Source organism: Mesoplodon bidens (assembly GCF_964165515.1).
Source record: "Mesoplodon bidens genome assembly, chromosome: 15".
Taxonomy (NCBI): Eukaryota; Metazoa; Chordata; class Mammalia; order Artiodactyla; family Ziphiidae; genus Mesoplodon; species Mesoplodon bidens.
Genome location: NC_138171.1, coordinates 54,029,980 through 54,055,711, shown reverse-complemented (window position 1 = coordinate 54,055,711; position 25,732 = coordinate 54,029,980). Strand labels below are relative to the sequence as shown.

The 25,732-nt window shown below is 46.7% G+C and overlaps 1 protein-coding gene across 2 annotated transcripts in view; it reads right to left on the bottom strand.

The window, feature by feature from the left end:
- Positions 1 to 25,732, bottom strand: part of MYH11 (myosin heavy chain 11) — a 126,527-nt gene that overhangs the window by 48,371 nt on the left and 52,424 nt on the right. Inside the window, exons 5-10 of one of the 2 annotated variants that reach the window (XM_081257429.1) lie at positions 15,535 to 15,637; positions 13,908 to 13,928; positions 11,573 to 11,665; positions 8,369 to 8,432; positions 6,275 to 6,373; positions 2,471 to 2,614 (exon numbers count right to left, since the gene is read on the bottom strand). In XM_081257429.1, the coding sequence (XP_081113555.1) occupies positions 2,471 to 2,614; positions 6,275 to 6,373; positions 8,369 to 8,432; positions 11,573 to 11,665; positions 13,908 to 13,928; positions 15,535 to 15,637 (524 nt within the window). The remainder of the gene's footprint in view (positions 1 to 2,470; positions 2,615 to 6,274; positions 6,374 to 8,368; positions 8,433 to 11,572; positions 11,666 to 13,907; positions 13,929 to 15,534; positions 15,638 to 25,732) is intronic. The other variant, XM_081257430.1, reaches the window with a different exon arrangement.

Here is a 25,732-nt window from a genome sequence, read left to right as displayed (position 1 = left end):
AATAAATAAAATTAAATTAAAAAATTTTTTTAAAAAAGGAAATATAGCCCTGACATTTAAGACCTTTCATTGTGGGACAAAAAAGGTCACCTACAAACTTGTGTTTCTTATTACAGTGGATTGGAAATTCTTATGCCATTACTTTCCCATGGAGTGTTGTACTTAAAGTCACAATTATGTAAATGATATTTCTGCTACTTGTTACAGTCTCTGGGCTTCTGAGTGTAATTTGTATCTCTTTTAAGGTACCTGTCATGATGTCGCTATCTGTTTATTTGTGTATATGGCCCTTCCCCCCCCATTAATTTCTTTTTATTTTTAAAGATTTTTTTTGATGTGGACCATTTTTAAAGTCTTTAAAAAGTCTGAATTTGTTACAATACTGATTCTGTTTTATGCCTTGATTTTTTGGCCACGAGGCATGTGGGATCTTAGCTCCCCAACCAGGGATCAAACCCTCACCCCCTTCACTGGAAGGCGAAGTCCCAATCACTGGACCACCAGGGAAGTCCGGAAAAAAAAAAAAGAGGGGTATTTAGCAAATATCTGGCCTACAGCAAGTACTTAATCATCAGTTGTATTTTTTTTCTAAAGCAAAGATTAGAAGTAAAAACTGACTCATGTTCCAAATAAAATGAATCATTCTTGGAGAGCTGATGTCATTAAGGAAGGGATGCTGTAAGCATTGGATTCTGAAGTAGGATCCTGGCCAAAATCTACAAACACCACCCATTTGTTATCTCATTCATGGAGTCTTCTTTTTTCTGGGCCCCAAGTTATCTCTGAAGGAGCTGCCCTTCCTTATAAGTTTCATTTTGGCAACTGTAGCCATTATTCTGGGGCTCCAAATGGGTGTGGGTGTGGGAAGAAAGCGAAATTTTCCACAATCTTGTCCTGGTATTCCCAAAAGAGATTAACCTTGAGTATTGAGGCATATCTAACCAAGAAGAAAAAGTGTTTCTTGCACAGTATGGAAACCAGAAATATCTCTATGAGCTTTCCTGTTCTCAGGACGAAATGTGCTTCTTGGTCATTGGTTGATGATATTGACCAATGTTGGTCCATCACCAGAACTGCCTTTCCAGGAAGAACCCAAGTACACTCACTGCCTCAATTACTCCCCCTCCCCTCCGCCTACATGTTCTCAATGAGGCCAACAACCTCTCTACCTCCAGCTCCAAGAATGGAACTGAGACCATAACAAAGAGACATAACAGAGCTTTCTACAACCCTGGCTCATTGTGAGTAGCTCAGGAATATGCATGTCAACCTAGGCAATGTGACTCCATTCAGGGATGCAGGCAGGGAATCCACTCTGCTCATTTCTGCTGGACATAAACCCAATGGATGTAAGGGCTGGAGCCACAGCAGCCATTTTGTTGCCAAGAAACTACTTCCGACTTAAAGACAATGTTGTTGAGAGACCAAGTTCTAAAGACATTCTTTGAGTCCCTAGAATTCGCTGTTCCTGAAACCAGTATCCCTGAATTTTTCAGCTCTATGAGTGAATCATTTTCCTTTTTGCTTAAGCCAATTTGGTCACTTGTAACCAAAAGAGCCATAACTCATGCAGCCACCTTTCTAAAACACCAATAAACCACCTAAAGTAATATTCATTTTTCTTCTTCTCCTTTTTTTTTGAGGAGTGGGGAATTCAGAGAGCAGAAATCTGTCCTGACCAGAGAAAAGTCCCTAACTAATTCCAGTAGTACTGAGGCAGGAAAGACAGGGCTGGGCCCAAGGACAGCCTCCTAATGTATAGGCATTAGGCAGAAGGCAAAGCCACCTCCTTGTTTTGCACTTAATGAGGCCATGACGCATAGGGGAATGGTATCTAACGCACAAATTTTGTAACATCTGAGCAAGAAACTGACCAATAAAACTGTAGAGCATGCACAATAAAAATGCACAGGTTGCTGATGACCCTATAAGACTTTTCACCTGTGGCACCTGACTAGTAAAGGAAAATTTAAGGGAAAAATCTCCTAGAGCACAGGTACAGTGGTTTCAGCAGAAAAATGCACAAGACTGGTGGCTGATGCAACCCGGTGTAATCCAGGCCACACCTCAACCTTCCCCTCAATGAACAGTCCACCCCTAATCAAAAAGACCCACCCATTCAAAGGGCTAAAACTAAGATAAAAGGGGGATCAACAACGCTGCGGGGCACCCCTCACTCACGAGGATGCCCACACTCTTCTTTGAGTATGTAATTTTCACTTCTGCACTAAATAAACTTCTTTGTTCTCTTGCTAGTCAGCCTCAGTATGTGTGTGCACGTGTGTGTGTGTGTGTGTGTGTGTTGGTGTGTATTTATTTTTTTCTTTAGTGCCTTGTGTTCCTTGCCCAAATTCTTTTGGACGAGTTGAACTAGAGCCTGGACTTTTTGTAAGGCTTTTCTGGGATCAGTATCGAGAGCAGGAACCTCGCTCTCCTCACCAGCACCCCGCCTCAAGGTGGGAAGACTTACACAGCTGCTCCTCTTCACTGAAGCCCATGATCGCCATGGCCTCCACGGTTTCTTGGAACATCTCATCGTCCTGGGCTGCCGGGATGGGCACAAATCCGTTGGAGAGGAATGTGTAGTTGCTGAAGCCCTCCAAAAGCAAGTCATCTAGACGGAGAGGAAGACGGGGTGGTGGTCAGGAAGGCACACTTCTACTTTGAACAGGAGACAGGAACCTGGTGAAGGCTCTGGTCCATCATAATTTCTTTCCCTTTCCCAAGACTTGGACAGTTTAAACCTTCCTTCTGCTTCATCGTATAGAAGCCATCACCCACCTCATACAGTGGTGCAGGTTGTGCACTGCCCCAGGGTGCCTGGCAGCTGAAATCCACCCTTGGCTCCACTTGCTAAGCCATGACCCCTGACAAGACATTGCATCTACCCAGCGGAAGAGACACCTTTATCTCAATTGCCCAAAAGTACCCTGCCTTCAGGAACAAAGCTGTCTGAAAAGTTAGATTAATCTTTATCCATCCATTTATTAAACTTTTATCAAAATCACACATACACATGGATTTTAAAAATCAATGACAGAGGGCTTCCCTATTGGCGCAGTGGTTGAGAGTCTGCCTGCCAGTGCAGGGGACACGGGTTCGTGCCCCGGTCCGGGAAGATCCCACATGCCGCGGAGCGGCTGGGCCCGTGAGCCATGGCCGCTGAGCCTGCGTGTCCGGAGCCTGTGCTCCACAGCGGGAGAGGCCACAATAGTGAGAGGCCCGCGTACCGCAAAAAAAAAAAAAAAAAAAAAATCAATGACAGAGCTATTGATATGAAGCTCATACTAAGAGCCTGAGAAATGCAACTTGCAGCTTCTAGTCAACACTGATCAAACAGAATTTAATGTGAACTTGACGAGCACCCCGAGGGAGGAAAAAGGCACCCTCGTTTTACAACCTTCATCAGCATTTGTCCCTGAATCACCCCAGTTTTTCCTTCTTTAATAATCAAATAATTCTTTAGCTGTATATGATTTTACCATATATATATCTTTTTGGACATCTAATTAACACTGTGATTTTTGTTCTATATATGTTGTGTAATAGTTGATTTTGTCCTATATTCACCAAACATGTTAAGCTTAATAAATATATTTATGAGAAAAAAATTAATTACTATCTAAAGGTTTATAATAAAAACACCAATTGCTTGTCCCATCTTTTCTCCAACTCCTACCTTACCCTACAATAACTGCTTTTATCTCTTTTAACTGTTTTTTTCTGGTAGTTATCATTATCTCTCTATATAATAGGCTTACTATATATTACTTTTATATATCATATTAATGGCTACTTCTGGATATGTCAAAATTAGATATTATCCATTGACTTCCTGCTATGGTGGAAAAAGCTTTGGTGCTCTTACGATTGCTCTTACAATTTAGCCTCCCTCTTCTCAAACTATTTCTAGCTGAATCAGTAGATAAGGCTTATATTAGGGATTGGCAAATCTGGTCTGCTGGTTATCTTTGTAAATAAAGTGGGGTTTTTTTGTTTTTTTGTTTTTTTGCGGTACACGGGCCTCTCACTGTTGTGGCCTCTCCCGTTGCGGAGCACAGTTTCCGGACGCGCAGGCTCAGCAGCCATGGCTCACGGGCCCAGCTGCTCTGCGGCATGTGGGATCTTCCCGGACCGGGGCACGAACCCGTGTCCCCTGCATCGGCAGGCAGACTCTCAACCACTGCGCCACCAGGGAAGCCCAGTTTTTTTTTTTTTTAATTTAATTTTTTTTTAACACAGCAGGCTCTTTTGTTTTTGAATTTTATTTTATTTATTTTTTTAAATAGCAGGTTCTTTTTGTTTTGAATTTTATTTTTATTTTTTTATACAGCAGGTACTTATTTGTAAACAGAGTTTTATTGAAACACAGCCACTCCCATCTCCTTGTCTATTTTCTATGGCTGCTTTCATGCTACAATAGCAGCCAGAGTTGAGTAGTTGCAAGAAAAACCAAATGATCCCCAAAGCCTAAAATATGGACTATCTGGCCCTTTAGTAAAAACATTTGTCAACTCCTTGTTTCTGACATCTATTAAATATTATTCTCTGAAAAGTCATACTCTGTAGTTACATTCCTTTGTTGTTATTCATCCCTTTCTCTCCCAAATTTATAATTGTTCATTTTTTTCTTATACTATTTGCTTTTATGACACTGTCCAATATATCAAGTGTCCTCTTCCAGATCAATCTTTAATTAGGCTGGATTTGATTATACTTTTGGAGGGAATTCAGCAAGATGCTCTTCTTTTTAAACAAAGGGTTTTCCTGGGTCAAGTCACTAGGAAGCTACTTGATAAAGTTGAGGTTAAGTTGACCCGAGACACCAGTTAAGCCTTTGGATTAACTGAAATGCCTGATTAAAGTCACAAGGATTTGAGTCTTTGCCAAGATTTCATTATCCAGACCATGGATACATGTGGAAATATTTGATTCCCCCTAAAAGCCTAACCTCTCCCCAGATCTATTATCAAGCATACAAGTGGTTCCTAGGGATCTCAGTTGTTGATCTGTCCTCTCTTGATTTCTGGGAGACCGGCGGCAGAGCACAAAACTGGAACCCAGGTTACCGGACAACAAAACTGTTGACTTTGGTGCCAAAGAGGTAGAAGAAAAATATAAACGCTTGTCTTTGGGCCACGCCATCATGTCTGCACTGTAAGTGCTAATTTACCTATGTGCCACTGTCTAACATCCATTCCGCCTCCCCGCTTTTATCCAAAATTGCTCCAGAGGCCAAGCAACAAGATTAAATAAGGAACGCTGCTTCCCCTAGTGGTGGAACATTGCAATACACCTCATCACAGCTAAGGTACCAGCCCACACATCCTTTTGGTAATTTTCTAAGCAAAATAACTAACCCCGGGTCACAAAACTGACGGGAAGCAAAATTTGTACTGTTCTCCTAAAATTTAGGACTTAAACTTATTACTAGAATGTAGACCACACTATGTACTTGTATTGACTGGTATACTCCTTTATTCAGCTGTGATTTATATATTCTTTGTAGTTAGTAGATTAACTCTTCTACATGCCTAGAATGTATAATTTCCTATTGGAGTCTGGTATACAGTATATAGTTTTTATGTGAAAAATATTTTCCTTACAACAGAGGGCAGCAAACTACAGCACATTCCTATTTTTGTAAATAAAATTCTATTGTAGTATAGCTTTGCCCATTAGTTTAGGCATTGCCTATGGCTGCTTCTGCATTACAACAGCAGAGCTAAGTAGTTGTGACAAAAACCGTGTGGCCTACAGAACCTAAGAGATTTACTATCTGGTTCTTTACAGAAAAATATAGGTGACCCCTGCCCTACAAAAACGTCAATTCAAAGTTATTTTCAAAACAGGAATAATGAAAAGTGCTTGGTTCCACTGCCCTTCCAAATTCCTCATAAAATCAGAATGCCTCCTAAATACCTGCAAGTTTTGTAAACATGCAAATATGGCAATTGTCTTTCTCCCTTCCTGGAAGGCACAGATTGTGTCTATTTGGACTTGATATCGTCCAGTTCTAACTGGGCTTGATTAATTAATTATTTAATGCCTAACTGAAATGGACATCTACTATGTCACATAGTAGGTGCTCAGTAAATGAGAATGACTGAACAGAAGCCACACTCACTCACACAAACGAGATGCTGCCCAGAGATGTGTAGCTCTTTCCCTGGCAGGATCTCAGACTCTGTGTTAACAGCTGATCGATTAACCCTGGATCATGATGAAAGGGAGGGCTGAGATCTCCCAACACACGTCCTTGCTCATCACTTACTTCTCATCTTCTCCTTGGCTCCAGCAATCAGATAGTAAAAGATGTGGAACGTCCTCTCGTCTCTGGCTTGGCGAATCGCCCGTGACTTTTCTAGCAGATCTGGTTTGGGAGGAGTTAAGAATCCCAGGGATACCACGTGTACCTCTTGTGGGAACATGACCTTCCTCCCCAATCCTTGTCACACCAGCTGCTGGAGGAGAAATCTCCAGGACCTGGGAGAGGTTCCCTGGAGTGTTCTGAAGAGTCTGATTGCTGGGGCAGAGTCAAGCCACCCACGCCTGGTCCACATGAGTTGACCTTCCAATTCTGGCTCACAGATCCAAAATGAGACCACTGGGTGCTGCTGGCAGGCCCCAGTGCCGGGGAGAAGTGAGGGGAACAGAGTGGGGAAAAAGAGCATAAAAAGACAGGAGTCAAAGGACTCCAGGATGAAAGACTTATGGGAGGGGCATGAAATGAGATGTTTCCCCAGCAGCCATCACCAACTCCTCTTCTGTCTTTAGATATTACAGAGTAAAAACAATTACACCCTCTATGATTTGTTAATCCCTGTGCTAAATGTTTGACGTGCATTTTCTCATTTAAACCTCACAAACTATCCTAGAAGCTAAGTGCGAATATTATTTGCATTTTCAATATAGGGAAACTGAGGCCTAGGGAAGCTCGGGGAAGGCTCAATTTCCCAGGAGCACAGAGCTAGGAAGTGACAATGCCAAGTGTCTGCGGTGGCCAAAACCATCCCAGACAAGGGGCTGGGCTTCAAGAGCTGGGTACCAGTTCTGGCTGGCTGAGTGACCTTGACCGAGCTGACTAGCTGCCTAGCCTCAGGAGACTGTAAACATGACCCACTAATCAATCTAAGGAGAGCTATTCTGCCATGGGGGGAGGGGATGGTAGGGAGGCACATGGGTGGTTGGGCTCTTGTACCAGGTGGATTTCCCCATGTAAGAACCAGGCTCTACTTGACTATGACAAAATTCTCTGTGCTCCCAAATCCATTGGATTAGACTGTGTCCCCCCTCCTCCGCTCTGTCATGTCAGGTCATGTAGACTAATTTCTCCTCCCAACGCCTATTATTTTTTTTTATTAGTTTCTGCTTTATAACAAAGTGAATCAGTCATACATATACATCTATTCCCACATCCCTTCCCTCATGCATCTCCCTCCCTCCCACCCTCCCCATCCCACCCCTCCAGGCGGTCACAAAGCACCGAGCTACGCCTATTATTAAACAGGGTCACAAACTCTCATCTGCAATTCCCAAATCCAGAAACTTCTGAAAACCATAACTCAGCTGTGGCCATACCTGTTCTGAGCCCACATGAGGCTATTTATGGTCTCCTTATCCCCCCATAGGAGAATATGGGTGTCTTTTGCTGTATCTCATTTAATCTCTGCCCAGCTCTGGGAGGTGGGGATGGGGCCTGGTCAGTTGACCCCAGCCATTCCCTGAGCCCCCTCTGGGATGCTAAGGAGCACAGGTGGTGCTGGTGGGCTGGTGGAATTCTGATTCCTTAGATTTACAGAAACAGCCTCCTGCTTGCTTTGCCAGAAGCAGGCTGCTCCTCTGGGAAAGTTCTGTTTCCACTGATGTCCTATCTGTGGGCTGAAGCTGCCCTGTTCCTAAGAAGGACAAGGGGTCCGGGTTTAGCCTTGGACCCTGGCTCGAAAAGGATGAAGCGAAGTTCTCACGATAGCTGATGCTCAACCAGCCCTTATCCTGTCACGGTTCTAAGAGCTTTACATGAATTAATTCACTTGATTCTCACGACACCTCTGTGAGGCAGGTATTATTATCATCCCCATTTCACTGACGAGGCACAGAGAGGTTGAGTAACTAGCCCAAGGTCGCTCAGCTAGGGAGAGGTCCACTCAGAATCAAACACAGGCGGCTTGAGGTCCCCAAACCTGGGGACCACCACACTACAAGGCTTGCTGTTGAGGGAAAACAACCCCAGGGGAGATTTGTTCTGGACGGCACCCAAGCGCCTGGGGAAAGAGGGGTGGCTCTTGTGCCCCCCTCAGGCTCTGGGCAGGAGGTTGGTGGGACCAAGGGTGGGAATCCCAGGTGGCCCAGGCTCAGCAAAGGATACATGTCTCAATGTTGGCTCCCACGATGTAACCCGTGACGTCGAAGTTGATGCGGATAAATTTACCCTGCCAACAGGAAAACACAGTTCATGGTGGGTTCCCCAGCCTCAGCCCCTCACCCTCATGCTGCAGGCAAGTGGGGAGAGAGAAGTCAGGGAGCGTTCAAGGGAAGAAGAAGAAAACCAGAGAGAGGTTCTTGCAAACACTCAAGAATCTCACAGGTCAGCATCTCCTGAGCTGGGAAGATCAAGGACCTTATGGCGACAGGAGAACTTAGAAAACACTTTCTCAAATCAATTTCACTTGTTCTTGCAATGACCCTCAGCCCATCATAGCTCTCCCCATTTTAAAGGTGGGGAAACTGAGGCCAAGACAGCTACTGGGACCTGCCCAGTGTGGTAGTGCTCCTAAGAGGTAGAGCCATGAGTAGAAGGCACATTTTGCCACACCCAGTGGCTGGAGGCCTCCCCTGCTGCCCCCCTGCCCAGAAACACACTGGGCTTCCATGATCAATCAAGCCCAAGTTCATCCAGCTGCGAATTAAACGGCTTCTTTGGGGCAGGTGAGCATGAGCAGTGATGCCAGGGAGCCACGCTATCTGAGCAGGCCCTGCATAGGAGGCTCTGTAGGCAGGGCTAGGCCATGCCCCCAGCCCCGGGGCCCATCAGATCTCTCCACTTGGAAAAGATGCCAATCCACCTGCCTTCTGCCTCAGCCGAACCACAAAACCAAGGACAGCCAGGTCCCGCATCTGGCAGCACCGGCCCTTTTCCTGCTTTCTTAACAGCTGACAAAGGATCGTATCCTTACCGCCCTCACCTACCCGTGATTACATGGTGGGAGGCACCATCCCCTAGGCTTGCTTGGGCCTCGACAAAACCCTCACTCTTTCTCCATCAGGAAGTGAGACAGACAGTAGAATGATTCAGGACAATGAACGTTATTGCAACTGTAACAGAGGAACCTGCTGGTCCCGGAGCCATCTTGCCTTCCTCCCAAGAAGGCCTGGGGCACCAGTGAGTGGGGACATTTCAGGGATTCACTTTGAACTTGCTCACATTTACTGACATCCTAAAAACTGCACTGGGTTACAACGCACAACTGCAGTGTTTCTTGGCGCAGCCAACACAAACCCCACGGGGATTTTGGAAATCTGGGGGAGGGACTGGAATTGTTACATGACAGTGGTAGGTAGCTACTACTCTTAGTGGACAGGGGCCAAGGACGCTGGGCATCCCGCAATGACCAAGAGAGTCCCAGACACCAAGCATTAGCCACCTACCCTATGACTTCCAAATGTCCCACCTGACACTCACGGAGGTGAAAAACCTGTTTATAATGAGCTGAGCCTAGACCCTAATGGTGTTTTAGATAAAAACACACAAAAAATGTTAATGTTGTTCTCATGTAGTAATGTCATATCCATGTAACTCGAGAGCAAATTGTTCTTTGGTTCAGAGCTTTCCAAAGAGTATGTCATCATTCTGGAAAATCCCATCCCATGGCTTCAGTCCCCAGAGGAACCCCCCTTTGTCTCAGCCTGCATTTGTAGCTGTCAAGGTCACAGTGATTCTGGATATAAATGCAAGTGTCTGACTAGTTCATTGTGTCTTCATATGTGGTCTGGCCCGAGAACTGATATGCTGAAATGCACATTTTAATTATGAATTGTTTTATTTCTCCTTCGTATTATAGCAAGGGCATTGTGCTACTTTTAAAAAATCTGATGTGTGTAGTAGGTGATGTTATCTATGACTCTAATTTTTCAGGGAAGGAAAGGGAACACCACATAATTACTTGTAATAAGAAGTGGGTCTTGGGGTTGACAAGGCTGGAGCCCATGCGTGTGAATATGCAGATACCTACAGAGCAGCTCTACGTGGGCGGGGCAGAGGTTTCTACAAAGAGTTTTTCACAGGGTCCCATCTGGTGACTGACAGTTCAGAGGGGCACCCACAAATCAGCAGGGGCCTCCTCACTAGAGGAATTCAGACGCAGTCTTTCCTCCAAATTTCCTCATCAAAGTATTTTTCTGGGCTTCCCAGATGGCACAGTGGTTAAGAATCCGCCTGCCAATGCAGGGGACACGGGTTCAAGCCCTGGTCCGGGAAGATCCCACATGCTGCGGAGCAAAACAAGGCCCATGTGCCACAACTACTGAGCCTGCACTCTAGAACCCGCAAGCCATAAATACTGAGCCCTCATGCCACAACTACTGAAGCCCACGCGCCTAGATCCCACGCTCCACAACAAGAAAAGCCACTGCAATGAGAAGCCCAAGCACCGCAACAAAGAGTAACCCCTGCTCGCCTCAACTAGAGAAAGCCCACGCACAGCAACAAAAACCCAACACAGCCAAAAATAAATAAATAAACTAATTTTTAAAAAAAGCATCATTCCTCTTAAAAAAAAAAAGTATCTTTCTGACTCTCCTATGCAGTGAAGGTCCCCACTTCTTTTGTACAACAAGATAATTTTTGTCTAAGTGTCATCAACCACCTGTGTTCAGGGTTCTCCTGCCCCCATTAGGCTCAGGTGAGAAAGTGGGGGGGCCCTTGGAACCTGGGAAAACCTGTGTGGGAAGTCCTGCCTCATTGACTGTTGGCTCCCCAACTAGGCCACAAGCTTTGTGAAGGCTGGAACCACGTCTGAATTGTTTGCTGTCTAGTTCAGGGTCTGCTATACAGTAGGCACTTAATGAAAATGAGCCAAATGAAGAGAGAGAGAGAGAATGGTGTGTGTAAAAATGCCTGCCAGAATGACTGTATACAGTGGGTGCATAATAAATGTTTATTGAAATTTGCACGTGCTTGGTACATAGTAGGTACTCAATGCATGTATTGCTGAATAAATAAATGAGTATTGGGTGTAAGTGTCTAGCACTTACTAGGTGCTCAGTAAATATTTACTGAATGAGTTATGAATGTCCAATTCTAACAGGGAGCCTAGTATATAGCAGATGCTGAATGAATATTTGTTGAATGAATAGTGAGTGAATGAATGAGGGAGTGAGTGGCTGGAGCACTTGCAGGGTTGTAAGGTCAAGACAGGACTGGAGATGCAGAGCAAAATGCTGTTGCAATGCACACCTCCATCCCTTCAGCCTCAGACGTCCCCTGCACACACATACTCCGCATTCTCAGGCAGGAGGTGACACCAGGGGACCCGAGCCTTTTCCAGAAAACCCATGTGGCTTTGTTACTTACAAATCGTGAGGAGTTGTCGTTCTTGACAGTTTTGGCGTTGCCAAAAGCCTCCAGGATGGGGTTTGCTTGTAGAAGCTGCTTTTCCAGCTCACCCTAAAAGTCATTCACATCTAGTTATTGGAGAAAGTGATGTAGACACTGACAGCTCTGCCATGGACAGATGTTGTCACAAAATTCTGTCCTTAATCTACGGGTTCTCTCCTATCCTATCACCTACCCATCTGAGACCCCCAATACTAATGTCCAGATGTACTCAAGGATTTCAGAAGAGAAACAAATGTCTGAGCTCTCTTATAGCCGGGACATCTGTAAGGACATCACCTAGGAAGGCCACTTTTTCCTAGATAGGGCCTGCTCATCTATGTGACATCATTGCCACTGAGAACTGCCACACTGTACAACACCAGGATGTCATTTACATCATAGTGAATCCATGGAGTTGTGCAGTGCACAGCCTGCCCTGCTGTACACGGCAGTCCTGCTGCTGCTTATGTTTGACAAGCAGCTTTCTTCAAGGAAAATCACTACAACCCTTCTCCTGATGGTTTTAGTGCAATTTTTTAAAGTTGCAATTTTTCCTTTCTCAGGACCAGTTTTCTGAAATCTCCTATGGAAGACAAGTAAGGAATGCGCAAAACCCACCGGGAATACTTCAAACCGACTGCAGAACAAAGCTTCAAAGCAGGTTGCTTGAGCTCCATTCATCAGGTTAAATGCAGCTGAGACTGTACACAGCCCATCGGCCCCCTCTGAGGGGGCTCCTGTGCACAAACGCGGTCACGTGATTAATTGTTGCAGGAAAGGGCCAACAAGGTATATCATGCCAGGAAGCATCGAGCTGCTCTCTGCCTATCCCCACGACACGGCGGCTGCAGACTGGCTCAGCGGCTCTCCTACCCAGCTCCTCCTCCAGGCCGACCCTGGGAAGTATGGGTCCTGAGGGTTTTCTCCTGTTTTCTCTGCTGGTTCCCCTGTCCTCTTTTTCAGGGCAGTTGGGCTGGGCTAAAAAGAAACTGGGAAAGGTTCTAGAAGGGAAAAGGCAGCGCACAGCTTTCTCCCTGCTCCTCTATACACCAGGAGGGCATCGTGGCTGGCTGTCCCTAAAGGAACAGAACAGGAAGCTACTGATTTACGTGTCTATTTATTCACATGCTCTCCTCCTTCACAGCTCGCAAAGAAGACAAAAGTGTCATCTCTGTGAAAATCCCAGCCACAGTGGAATTCCCATAATTGGGACCTGTGGCAATTTACAATGAGAGCAAAGGGCTTTGCTTGACTAGTAGGAAGAAGACTAATGGGGTCACTTCTGTCAACACAAATTTGGGGTCCCCATATCCCCAGAAAAAAAGTTCCCTTCCTAGAATGGGAGTTCCAGCTGCTGGGGCCAAAAGATCCTTCTCAGGAGAGCTCTGAACATGAAGATCTGGTCCAAACCACTCATTTTATGGATAATGAGACAGTGGCCCAGAGAAGTTAAGTGACTTGGCCAAAGTCACACAGGAGCAGATCCCATATAAGAAGCCTGATTCTCCTTCTGATTCATCCATGACACTGTCACCCAGGTCTAACTAAGATGGATTGAATGTGATCCTAGCACACGCTAGGATCTCTTGAGCTGAGGGTCTCTCCCAGGCTGGGACCCATATGCCAGCCCCCCAAGCTCTGAGTTAGAGGTGAGCTTACACATGCAGAGGTTTGAGCAGGGCCCGGTTGTGCGTCGCAATAGCTGGGGCCTTACCGTGCCACCAAAGCCAGTGCATCATGAACACCAAGACTCCCGTTTCTGGAGCCTTGGGTCAAGCAACCGGCATGCAAAGACAGACACGCACTGCACACACATGCACAGGGACACACCAGTGCTCAGGGGAGATATTTAGGGATGATGACAGGGAGTGGGGAGAGAGGCATGCCACAGCAGTGCCATTAACTGACTGTCAATCAAGCCAGGGAAGCTTTAGGGCCAGAAGGTCCTAAAAGGCTCAACCAGACGGTACAGACGTCTCCAGGGCCTTCCAGTCAGGGTTACCGGTGGTGGACACATTGGTGGGAAGGGTAATGGGATCCATTCTGAACTGAGGAAATCCATTCCCAGCTGGAGGTCAACCCTGGGAATTCCAATGGATCCTGTGGGTGGGAACGCGCCCCACGCCCCACACTGACATTGGACACCCGCAGGACGGTGTTTCCGTGAGTTTGTAGGTTTGGGTTGTGAAACTCGGGGATCTTGCCCATTCTACCATCAGCTATGGGGCTCGGTGGGTGCGACAGGAGCATGCACATCTAAACACACTCCGTGCCTCCCGTACACACCAGGAAAACACTCCCAGTTACTCACGTAGGAAAAAGATGGGCCTTGCTGTGGTTGAACAATACAGTATAAAACAAATGTCAGTGTTATTTCCATCACACGTACATCAGGGTCTGGAGAATATACGATTTCAATCCCCCTGCTCAGACAGCCTGGATTCTCCAAGATTCTCCAACTAGGAAAGCAGCAACTTTTCTTGGATTCAATTTCCTTTCTGTTTTGCTGCTTTCTTTTCTAATTTCTTAGAGATTCAGACATTTCAAAGTTTTTTAATTGCTGGGGCCGAGGTGCACTCTTTAAAACTGTCTCATGAGATGCTGTCTGAGATGTATTCTCACACACAGAGAAAAAGGTATCTGGCACATAGCAGGTGCTTGATAAAGACCAGTCACTATTATTAAGTATTACTATTACTTATCATCACTATTCTAGGAAAAGGAAAGGCGGTGGGAAGTGGTGTTTAACTGCCACGTGAACTTTGGCGCTATTTGTTCCTATACACGGTGCCAGAGACAGTGTGGGTTTCCTGCGTCTGTTTGAGGGAGGAAGGTTTCCCAGGCTACAACCAGTGTCCACCCGAGATCTCCGAGGGCCTCCAGACAAACTGGTCTCTGTGGCTGCTCCAGTGTTGCCTCTGAGCCCCAGAAGCAAGATCCAGAGTGGCAGGAACCAGTGACACCCCAAGCCTTCTTCAGGCCTCCGCTCTGCCATTCCCCTGCCCCCACCCCAAACCTTCACACAGAGGCGCTGGCAGGTCCTTCAAGCAGCCCCATTGCTTGTCGCCTCCTCTGGGACAGACGAGGCAGGGCTAAGACGGAGGAGGAAGAGAGGGATGGACCCAAGAAGGGATGATTCTAGAAACCTGCTCTTCTTTTCCTTCTAAGCCCTTAATCAAACTGCATCATCATGGGTTGATCTGTATGATTATTTGATGACTATCTCTCTTTCCCACGAGTCCAAAAGCTCAGTAGCTAGAATAACAGTGCCTCTCAGCCTCATCGCTGGACCCCATCCTGGCAGTACATGGCATACAGTCAAGGGCACTGGACCAGAGCCCATATGCTGAGTGACACCAATGTTCCCATCCCCTGGGGTTCCCATCTGAGGGACACATGGAGGAATGACAGGTGTCCCTCAACACTAGGGAATTTACAGAGATTCAGTTCAGGCAGTAGTTCTCCATCAGGGGTGACGGTGCCCCCCAGAGGGCACCTGGCAATGTCTAGAGACATTCTTGGTTGCATAACTGAGGGCAGGGGTTGCTACCAGCCTCCAGTGGGGAGAGGCCAGGGATGCTGCTAAAAATCCTCCAAGGCATAAGACAGCCCCACAATTACTCAGTCCAAAACGACTTTGGTGCCACGGTTGAGAAGCTTTGATGTCAATCAAGACTCCTCCTCTCATTTCCCAGGACAGGACCCCTCGGGAGATGATCCTGGCTAAAGTGAGAAATCACCTAGACCCAAACGGGCCCACCCAGGAGGAAAAACATCCCTCTGGTGAGCTGTCTGGGGAGGGACAGTGAAACACAGCCCTGAGCCCTTACAACGCCAAGTCCCGGCCTTCCTAACAGTGCTGTCCCTCCCTCGGTCAGCCCACGAGCCCGGAGGCCCAGCTGCCAAGCCGTGGCCACAGAGCAGGAACTACCACTCACCGTGATACTTGTGTCCTTCTTGCCCTTGTGGGAGGAGGCCACCACGGCCAGGTACTGGATGACTTTCTTGGTGTTTTCAGTTTTCCCAGCTCCAGACTCGCCTCTGAAAGACACGGGAAAAGTGACCCACTGGAAACAGCCCCACACAGGTGTTCTGTGGGTACTTTTCCACAGCTCCGTGCCATTTGCCAGATGGGGAAACTGAGGCTCCCAGAGGGGAGGAGACTTGCCCACCACTGGCAGAGAGCTGGGCTGGGTTTTAAACCCTGCTCCATATCTCAATCCACTCCTCCCGAGAGGATGCAGGAAAGGATGTAGATGAAAAGAGTAAAAGAAAAAACTGAGTTTTCCTAACAAGGTCCAAACTTAGGTTTATTTGGAATTGTCTACTTTTAAAAATAAATACTTTGTTTTCTAGAGCAGTTTTAGGTTCACAGCAAAATTGAGCAGAGGTACAAAGTTCCTATACGCCCCTGCCCTGCTCCTTGACATACACAGCCTCCTCAACCATCAGCATCCCCCACCAGAGTGGTACACTTGTAACGATCGATGAACCCACGTTGATGCATCATTATCACTCAAAGTCCGTAGTTTACATCAGGGTTCACTCTTGGTGTTGTACATTCTATGGGTTTTGACAGCTGTATAATGAAATGTATCCACTATGACAGTATCATACAGAATAGTTTTACTGCAAATTATCTATTTTAAAGACATTATTAGGGACTTCCCTGGTGGTGCAGTGGTTAAGAATCTGCCTGCCAATGCAGGGGACACAGGTTCGAGCCCTGGTCCGGGAAGATCCCACGTGCCGCAGAGCAACTGAGCCTGTGCACCACAACTACTGAGCCTGTGCTCTAGAGCCCACGAGCCACAACTACTGAGCCCACCTGCCACAACTACTGAAGCCCACGCACCTAGAGCCCGTGCTGTGCAACAAAGAGAAGCCATTGCAATGAGAAGCCCATGCACCGCAATGAAGAGTAGCCTCCGCTCCTGCAAACAGAGGAAGTCTGTGCACAGCAACAAAGACCCAATGCAGCCCAAAATAAATAAATTTTATAAAGAAAAAAAAAAGACATTATTAGCCTTGTTAGAGATGGAATGATCAGGCAAGAGACTGCCTTCCAGGAAGGACATAAGTACCTCTCAGAGTACCAGGATATAAGTTACAATTTTTTGAAGCTCCCCTACAAGAAAGGAGTAGAAGGAGAAGAAGAAGAGGGAGGGGGAGCGGGGAGAGGGAGGAGAAGGAAAAGGGGAAGAAGAAGAAGAAGGGGATGAAGGAGAAGAACTGCTTATCCCATCAGCCACTGGACAGACATAAGCCCCTTCATCCTCTGGAGAACCCCATTCTAATGGTCAGGCGGCTAGCTAATGATCTCAGTCAAGTATCAAAGAATAAACCTGGTTGAAGTAATTCATGCTAAAGTGTAAATGACTGATAAGTTTAGATCAGCAGGGCGTTGTTTGTCTTATCAAAAGACTACTCCTAGAATATGAGCAGTGGAGTATTTTACCAAAATGGCCTTCTCGAACCAGCTACCTCTCTTGGCCACTGGAGATCATGGTGGTGGAATTGTTTCATCCAAGGATTCCAGACACTGCCTCTGACTCCCACTATTCTCAGTGAAAGGGAAAGATGACTTCAACCAAATCTTTCCTCCCTTCTTGTCCTCTCCTCTGACTTTCTTTTGTTTTTTGTTTTTCCTTCCTTTGCCTAGACTCTCATTTGCTGAGCTCACTGAATATTCTGAAACGTACTAATTTTTTTCAAGTCTGAATTTGTCTACCCCGAGGTCAGTTCAAGGTTCTCCACGCTGAACGACTGCCACCAGCGCTAGTGCAGTGCTTGCCCTTTTTCCTAATTAGGAAATAAAGAAATTAACTTGCTCTGCCAAGGGCCCATTAATAACTTTGCTCATGGCTTGGGCTTCCCTGGTGGCGCAGTGGTTGAGAGTCCGCCTGCCGATGCAGGGGACACGGGTTCATGCCCCGGTCTGGGAAGATCCCATGTGCCGCGGAGCGGCTAGGCCCATGAGCCATGGCCACTGAGCCTGCGCGTCTGGAGCCTGTGCTTCGCAACGGGAGAAGCCACAACAGTGAGAGGCCCGCGTACCACAAAAAAAAAATAATTGAAAAAAAATAACTTTGCTCATGGCTAAACAGAAGAAAGAGAGAAAGAGGAAGGAAGGAAGGGAGAAAGGGAGGAAGGGAGGGAGGGAGGGAGGAAGAAAGAAAGAGAGAGAGAAAGAAAGAAAGAGAGAGAAAGGGAGAGAGAGAAGGAAGGAAGGAAGGAAGGAGGGAAGGAGGGAGGGAGAGAAAGAAACATGTGTCCTGAATTGTCAGACGCAACCCCATGGGTCACCATCTGGAAATCAAGTGTCTGATCTCCAGGAAGGTTGAAACATCTCTCCACGTCTCACGACGATATTAACACTGTCCTCTCCCCTTTCCTAATGGCCTTTATCCCCAATGGTCACATTATTTCATATGGCCTCAGAGGCACTTTGTGAAATGGGAGCCATGGAGGCATTATCTTCATTTTCTTGAGGCGGACAATTGAGTCCAAAAAAATTTTTTTTCTTTAATTTTAAGGAGAGAATTGACTTTTCAAGGGGAGTGGAGGCCCTATGCTAATTGTTTCACATGTATTATCTCCTTTACCTCCCCTCCCCCAATGCTGAAGGTAGGACATATCACTTTCATGTTATTACAGAAGAGGAACTTTGGGCCAGAGTGGGTAAGCAACTTGCCCTAGATCACACAGCGAGGCAAGAGCACACACAGCATTGAAATCAGGTCTCTGGTTCCAATGCAATCAGGACCCTTTCTATGACATTTCACCAAGTCATTCCATGACACAGGCCTAACCCTCTAGGAACTTGCTTTCTAAGGTCAGAGGAAGGGAATGGGGAATAGGAATTGATATTTCTTGAACACCTACTCTATGTTATTGGACTCAGAAATCTTTTTATTTAATCCAACAACCTCATGAAGGAGTCATTGATTATCCCCATCACCCACCTGGGGAAACTGAGGCTCAGAGAGGCTGAAGTCGTGTTCTAGGTCATAACTGCTCCTGCTATCACACAGGTAGGGAATAGAGGAGTGAGATTTGAATTCAGGTCTGCTTGATACCAGAGCCCATGCTCTGCCCACTACACTTTTTTTTCCTTTTTTACACATGAAATTATTTTCAAACATTATTTAACACAAGTCTTACAAATATATCACATTAGCTGCGGAGGAAGTTAGATATTTTATAACTTCAGGGCTATAATTTATTATTGGCAACAAAAGGCAAAAAACCTCACTGCCAGCATGAGGGCACAGTTTGAAGCAACTGAAATCATACAAGCATTGCTTCATAAACACCGATTTTTGAGTGGCATAGTTTCAGAAAAGATTGATTTTTAAAGGATATTTTAATTATGCTCTAACAGGTGTTTGGAATGAAATGCTGTATTGCAGCTATCCATATGAAGGTTTGGTCAGCATTGATTATTCGGAATGTCTAGCTCTGCAAGAGAGCAAAAAGGAAAGTGGTTTGAAATAGACAAACTCTTGTGGCATATAGTTTATATGACTAGAGGTTGTCATCAAACCTTGAAAACAGTCTTGATGTATTTAAGTGAAAGACGGTGGACACTAAGCTGTTATAGGAACAAACTATCCGTGTAGCTTATCCTTGGAAATTAAGTTACTGAGTTAAAGTTCTTAGTTTTAAAGACTAATAATAATCCATTTAGATCTTCTTTTCAAATCAGTTTACTCGTGAATGACTGCCATGTATTCATTCTAATTTGTCAATAAATTGGCATGAAAAGTTGGAAATTGATCTTTTAACATCTTTATTGGAGTATAATTGCTTTACATTGTTGTGTTAGTTGCTGTTGTATAATAAAGTGAATCTGCTATACGTATACATATATCCCCATATCCCCTCCCTCTTGCGTCTCCCTCCCACCCTCCCTATCCCACCCCTCTAGGTGGACACAAAGCACTGAGCTGATCTCCCTGTGCCCACTACATTTTATTTTTAGAAGTGCGACAAGGAGATAGAATGCAGGAAAGACAGAGCGAAGCCCCTACCCTACTCCATCAAGGAGTTCTTCCATATATTTTGGGAGCCTTCACTTGCCTTAATAGGCTCTTTGAAAATGTGACCAGGAACCAATGGACCAAGCCACTCAGTCATTCACACCTTAGTATGAATTATTTCAATTAGGCTAATGTCAGAACCCTTGACAGACATCACTCCAAACCAAAGGGGCCAGGTTCTGATCAGAGCAAGAAGAAGGAGAGAAAATCTGAGGAAAACTACCTATGTAGCTGATCCTGAGCCCATTCAGATCCAAGGCAAGAATCAGGACAGCTGTGCACATAGCAACCCCAGATCACTACTGCCCGCTCCTCTTTCCCACCATGATTTCCTCATTCTCCATCTCTGCCTTCAGCTTCTCCCACTTCCTCCCTTTCACAACAAAAGACATTTCACAACAAAGACATGGTCATTGGCATGACCATGACTGTGGCCCTGGTCTTCCACCTTGCAAGGGCAGGGAAGTGAGACACAGACTCTGGGAATCTGCTTCTCCCCACGTGGCTGCTTTGCTCAACAGTTTCCAAGTTTTACTGATAAAAATAAATTATCCTAGGAGGTTGTGCCAAAGAAAACAATCCAAGCTCCAGGCTCATGGGCATCTGAAGACTGACGTGCTCAGGGCTGCTTCAGAAACATTAATACCTTTGCTTTTCTGACCCCTGGACTCTGGGGATGAAGAGGTCTTCCTGGTCTGAGCTCCCTAAACCTTGGTGCTGTTTCTTAGGGGACTTGGTGCCCAGCTCCCTCATCCTGGAGGAGAACCTGGACTCATGACCATATATGGCCTCCTGGCCTTGTAATTACCCCACTGCCAAGTCCTTTTTTTTTTTTTTTTTTGCAGTATGCGCGGGACTCTCACTGTTGTGGCCTCTCCCGTTGCAGAGCACAGGCTCCGGACATGCAGGCTCAGCGGCCATGGCTCACGGGCCCAGCTGCTCCGCGGCATGTGGGATCTTCCCGGACTGGGGCACGAACCCATGTCCCCTGCATCGGCAGGCGGACTCTGAACCACTGCGCCACCAAGGAAGCCCTGCCAAGTCCTTCTAATCAGTCCAGCCTCAGTGGCTGGAAGGAGCTACCCAATGGCAGCTTAACCCCTCAGCCCCCAGCCAGGCTGGATTCATGGGTGTGTGACCTGTGCAGTCCCATGGGGACTATACTGAGGAGGCCCCTGTGCTTGATTTAACGCTCTGATGTTGCGATCTTGAATTTCTAAATATTTTTTTAATTAATTTTTTTTATTGGAGTAAAACTGCTTTACAATATTGTGTTAGTTTCTGCTGTACAATGAAGTGAATCAGCTATAAGTATACCTATATCCCCTCCCTCTTAGACCTCCCTCTCCCCCACCCCCCCATCTAGGTCATCACAGAGCACCGAGCTGAGCTCCCTGTGCTATACGGCAGGTTCCCACTAGCTATCTATTTTACACATAGTAGTGTATCTATGTCAAACCTAATCTCCCAATTTGTCCCACCCTCCCCTTCCCCCTCTGTGTCCACATGTCCATTCTCTACATCTGTGTCTCTATTCCTGCCCTACAAATAGGTTAATCTGTACAATTTTTCTAGATTCCACATATATGCATTAATATACGATATTTGTTTTTCTCTTTCTGGCTTACTTCACTCTGTATGACAGACTCTAGGTCCATCCACATCTCTACAAATGACCCAATTTCATTCCTTTTATGGCTGAGTAATATTCCATTGTATATATGTACCACATCTTCTTTATACATTCATCTATCATTGGACATTTAGGTTGTTTCCCATGTGCTGGCTATTGTAAATAGTGCTGCAATGAACATTGGGGTACATGTGTCCTTTTTTTTTTTTTTAAAGAGTATCTAGATCTCTTTTTTTTTTTTTAATTATTTATTTATTTATTTATTTATTCATTTATTTATGGCTGTGTTGGGTCTTCGTTTCTGTGTGAGGGCTTTCTCTAGTTGCGGCAAGTGGGGGCCACTCCTCATCACGGTGCGCGGGCCTCTCACTATCGTGGCCTCTCATTGCGGAGCACAGGCTCCAGGCGCGCAGGCTCAGTATTTGTGGCTCACGGGGCTAGTTGCTCCACGGCATGTGGGATCTTCCCAGACCAGGGCTCGAACCCGTGTCCCCTGCATTGGCAGGCAGATTCTCAACCACTGCGCCACCAGGGAAGCCCTACATGTGTCCTTTTGAATTATGGTTTTCTCAGCGTATATGCCCAGCAGTGGGATTGCTGGGTCATATGGTAGTTTTATTTTTAGTTTTTTAAGAATCTCCATACTGTTCTCCATAGTGGCTGTATCAATTTACATCCCCATCAACAGTGCAAAAGGATTCCCTTTGAACAAGGGGCTCAGCATTCTCATTTTGCATAATTTTACAAGTCAGGTAGCTGGTCCTAGCTCCTAGGGTTGAACACCATTTGAGTCCATTTCAGCCATGGTCTGTCATTGGTAGCAAAGCCAAATTGCCTCTGAATCTCAGAGCTGTTCAGTCCCTGATCCTCATGTGACTCCCACCCCTGCAGCCAACAAAGTCCTCTGGATTTGTGCTGTCCAACTCCTATACATCCTACAAAGCCCAGTTAAGTACTGCCTCTATTTTGAGTACTGCCTCCAGCTCCCCAGGCAAAAGCAGTTCCTCTTTCCCCTGCAGCATCAATCAGCAGAATAACACAATGGGCTCCAGGGCCAGACTGCCTGAGTTCAAGTCTCTGCTCTGCCCTATGTGACCACGTGCAAGTCATTTAACTACTCCCATGCCTCAGTTTCCTCATCTATAAAATGGGTATAATAAAAGCACTTCTATGATTGTTATGAGGATTAAATGAGTGAATATATAAAACATTTAGAACAATGCCAGGTACACAAAAATGTTACCTATTGTTACTTTTACAACCATTTCTCTCTGTTTATATCATTCTGTTTATATCATTATCTTCAATATTCATACTATCATTAGTATGATAGTACGTTTATATTCTGGATTCTCTTGGGGAGGGACAAACCCAAGGACCTCTGGTAACACTGGGTCGACATTCTCCCAAGGGATCAATTGTCTGTGGCAGAATCACAGCTGTTCCCTTGAATGGATACTGTGGCTTCCCAATTTGCCGCAGTCTTCACCACTCCCTATTGCCACTCCCGGCCCACTTCACTCCTTTCTATTACCTGCCAGGCTCTCCTAGGCATTTGCACTTGTAGATCCTGGTCTGGGGTTAAGATGAATATCTCTAAACAGCCAGCTATAGATTCACTGGCCATGCCTAAAAATGCATTAAGATAAAATACCCATGAGCATGGTTATTATGCATACTAATAGCTACCATTCTTTTTCTGTTACCCTATACTTTCTTCTTTGGTTTCACTTAGAATGGCTGGGGGCTTAGTGGAAATTTCAAATGTAACTTACAAGTAGCACTTGTGTTCACTGTGCATTAACACGGCATCAGGCACTGTGCTAAGAGCTTTTTATGAATTAACCCATTTATTCCTTACAACCACTCTGTGAGGTAGGTGCAGTTGTCCATTTTCTAGATGAAGAAACTGAGGCTCAGACAGGGTCAGTGGCTTTCTGTAGATCATGTCATGAGAATATGACAGAGCTGAGACCAGGACTCTGTTCTTTTCCATCTAGCACACAAGCCGCCCCCAAAATGAAAACCTGGTCTGTCTGGAGCCCAAATGTCCTCCTGTTGCCTTGCTCAGTGCCTCTGAGTGTTGTCACAGCATCACTTAGGAGTGAAAGGGACCCAAATGCCCCACTATCGCTTTAATTCCTCAGCCAGGAGAGTCAGCTAACGGTCTGAGGACCCCAATCTCTGGGTGGGCTCACTCCCAGCCCAGGCTCCCCAGGAGCCAAGACTGGGGGGCCCCTCGTTAACCCCTGCAGCCACCAGGTAACCTGAGAAGTCTTCCTACCACAAGGCCTGCACCGATGGGTCAGCAAACTGGGGGATGAGCCGGACGCCCTCACTGCAAAGTGTGCGTCAGAATCTCCAGGACCCTTCAGTCCTCCCTGACTCACGCTTCCCGCCCTTCTGAGCTCCCAGGGGGCTGCAGAGGGGCAGCACCCCAGCTCCCTCCCTCTGCTGGTGGAGGTTCAGCTCCCAGACACGCCCCTCTAGACCCCCACCCAGAGCAGACGGTGGGGGGGTGCACAGCTCAGACACAGCCACCCCTTCAGCGTCCCCTGTGTAGACGACCCTTGACAACTGTTTCCAGTCCCTGCCAGCTTGCTGACTGGCCCTGCAGCTTCACAGTCGCCCAAGACACTAGATAAAAACACAGGTTTCCCCAGCTCTACCCCAGATCCATTAAGTCAAGAGCTGCTGGGGGTGAAGCCAGGCCATCAGTCTCTTGAACTAATTGCCCAGGAACTGATGTGCAGCCACGTTTGTGGAGAGAGGTCTAACAGAGCCCACACTGGAGGTATCTGAGGTGGTTTTTTTTTTTTCTGTACGCAGGCCTCTCACTGTTGTGGCCTCTCCCATTGCGGAGCACAGGCTCCGGACACGCAGGCTCAGCAGCCATGGCTCACGGGCCTAGCCGCTCCGCGGCATGTGGGATCTTCCCAGACCGGGTCACGAACCTGTGTCCCCTGCATTGGCAGGCGGACCCTCAACCACTGCGCCACCAGGGAAGCCCCTCTGAGGTGGTTTTATGCAGTTCATGGTCAAGCAAGCAGGGCTCAGCAGAACTCTGGTTGATACTAACCACGGCGCTGCATCAGAACCCCAGCTGCCAATCATGGGCACCTGCACTGTGCCAACATCGTGCTCAGCTCCCCCCTACACAACTCTTTCAATTCTCTCAACAACCCTGGGAGGTAGGCACAACTGATACCCCCATTCTACAGATGAGGAGACTGAGGCTGGGAGGTTTAACCAACTTGCCCAAGAACAAATTGATGGCATGCAGCACAGCAGGAAAGCAAACCTAGATCTGTGCCTCCATAGCCTCGCCAGCTAAACACAGCGGCTACTCTCCTGAGACATCTGCGCCCCTTCAACATTGCACTGTGTTATCAAAAACACCTTTGAAAACCCTGCAGGCCTCTGCCAGAAAGTGTTTCTCCCTCTTCTTCAGAAACAGGGTGGAAGGGATGAGGGCAGGTGGGGTCAAAGTAGGAAGCCTGGTTGGGAGCGAATTCAGGCTGTGGGTGAAGCAACAAAGGCAAACCCCTGGGAAGCCTGCAGTTTCCCAAGAGTCAGCACTGGCCCCAGGGAGAGTGACAGAGACACCTGTTGGCCTGAGTTGCCTCCCCTGAAGGGGACAGTCGCCTGACACCAGCATCTCCTGCCACTGAGTCCCAGTCCCCCAGACCCTGGGGCATCAGTGCTTATCCCCAAGTGGCACTCTGGCCTCCTTGAATGATCAGAAAGATCCGCTCTAACCTCTTGTCCATACGCTCACCCCAGCCTGCAAGGCCCTGCATGACCGTGTCCCCGACCACATCCTCCTACCCTCCTCCTTCCTCCCTGCGCCCCACCCACTCAGACCGTCCGACCCTCAAAACACAAGTGGTTCCCACCTTAGGACCTTTGCCCTCGCTGTTCCCCACCTGAAACTCCTCCCCCAAATCCTCCTCAGGGCTTGCTTCCTCTCATCACTCGGGTCTCAGCTCATACCCGGGGTCTCACCTCATACCCCGAGTGGTTGAGCCAGGGCGAACAGGCTGCAGCTCTTTTCCTCCTGATAGATGTGCTAAATACGAAAGATGCCAGCCATTCCTCACCCCCTGATGCCACAGTCCACGGTGGGGCAGGGGATGGTGGGGTTGTGGCCGGCTCATCAGGGTTGGGCCCTCCAAAGGCCTCAAGAAATTTAGGTCCAAGTCTCACTATCGACAAAAACTCGCTGTGTGCCTCTGGGCAAATCTCATGACCTCTCTGATTTCCTCCTCTATAAAAATGAGGTAACTGGACTTGAGCAGTGGGTTCTCTGCTCTGCCAGGACACAAATGTTAGTCATGACATATGAATATCTAGCTTACAGGGCTTGATTCTTAGTCAGATATATACATAGTAGTCATATATATGAGTATGTGTGTCTGTATATATAGATATACATATACATATTCATCTACATACATATAT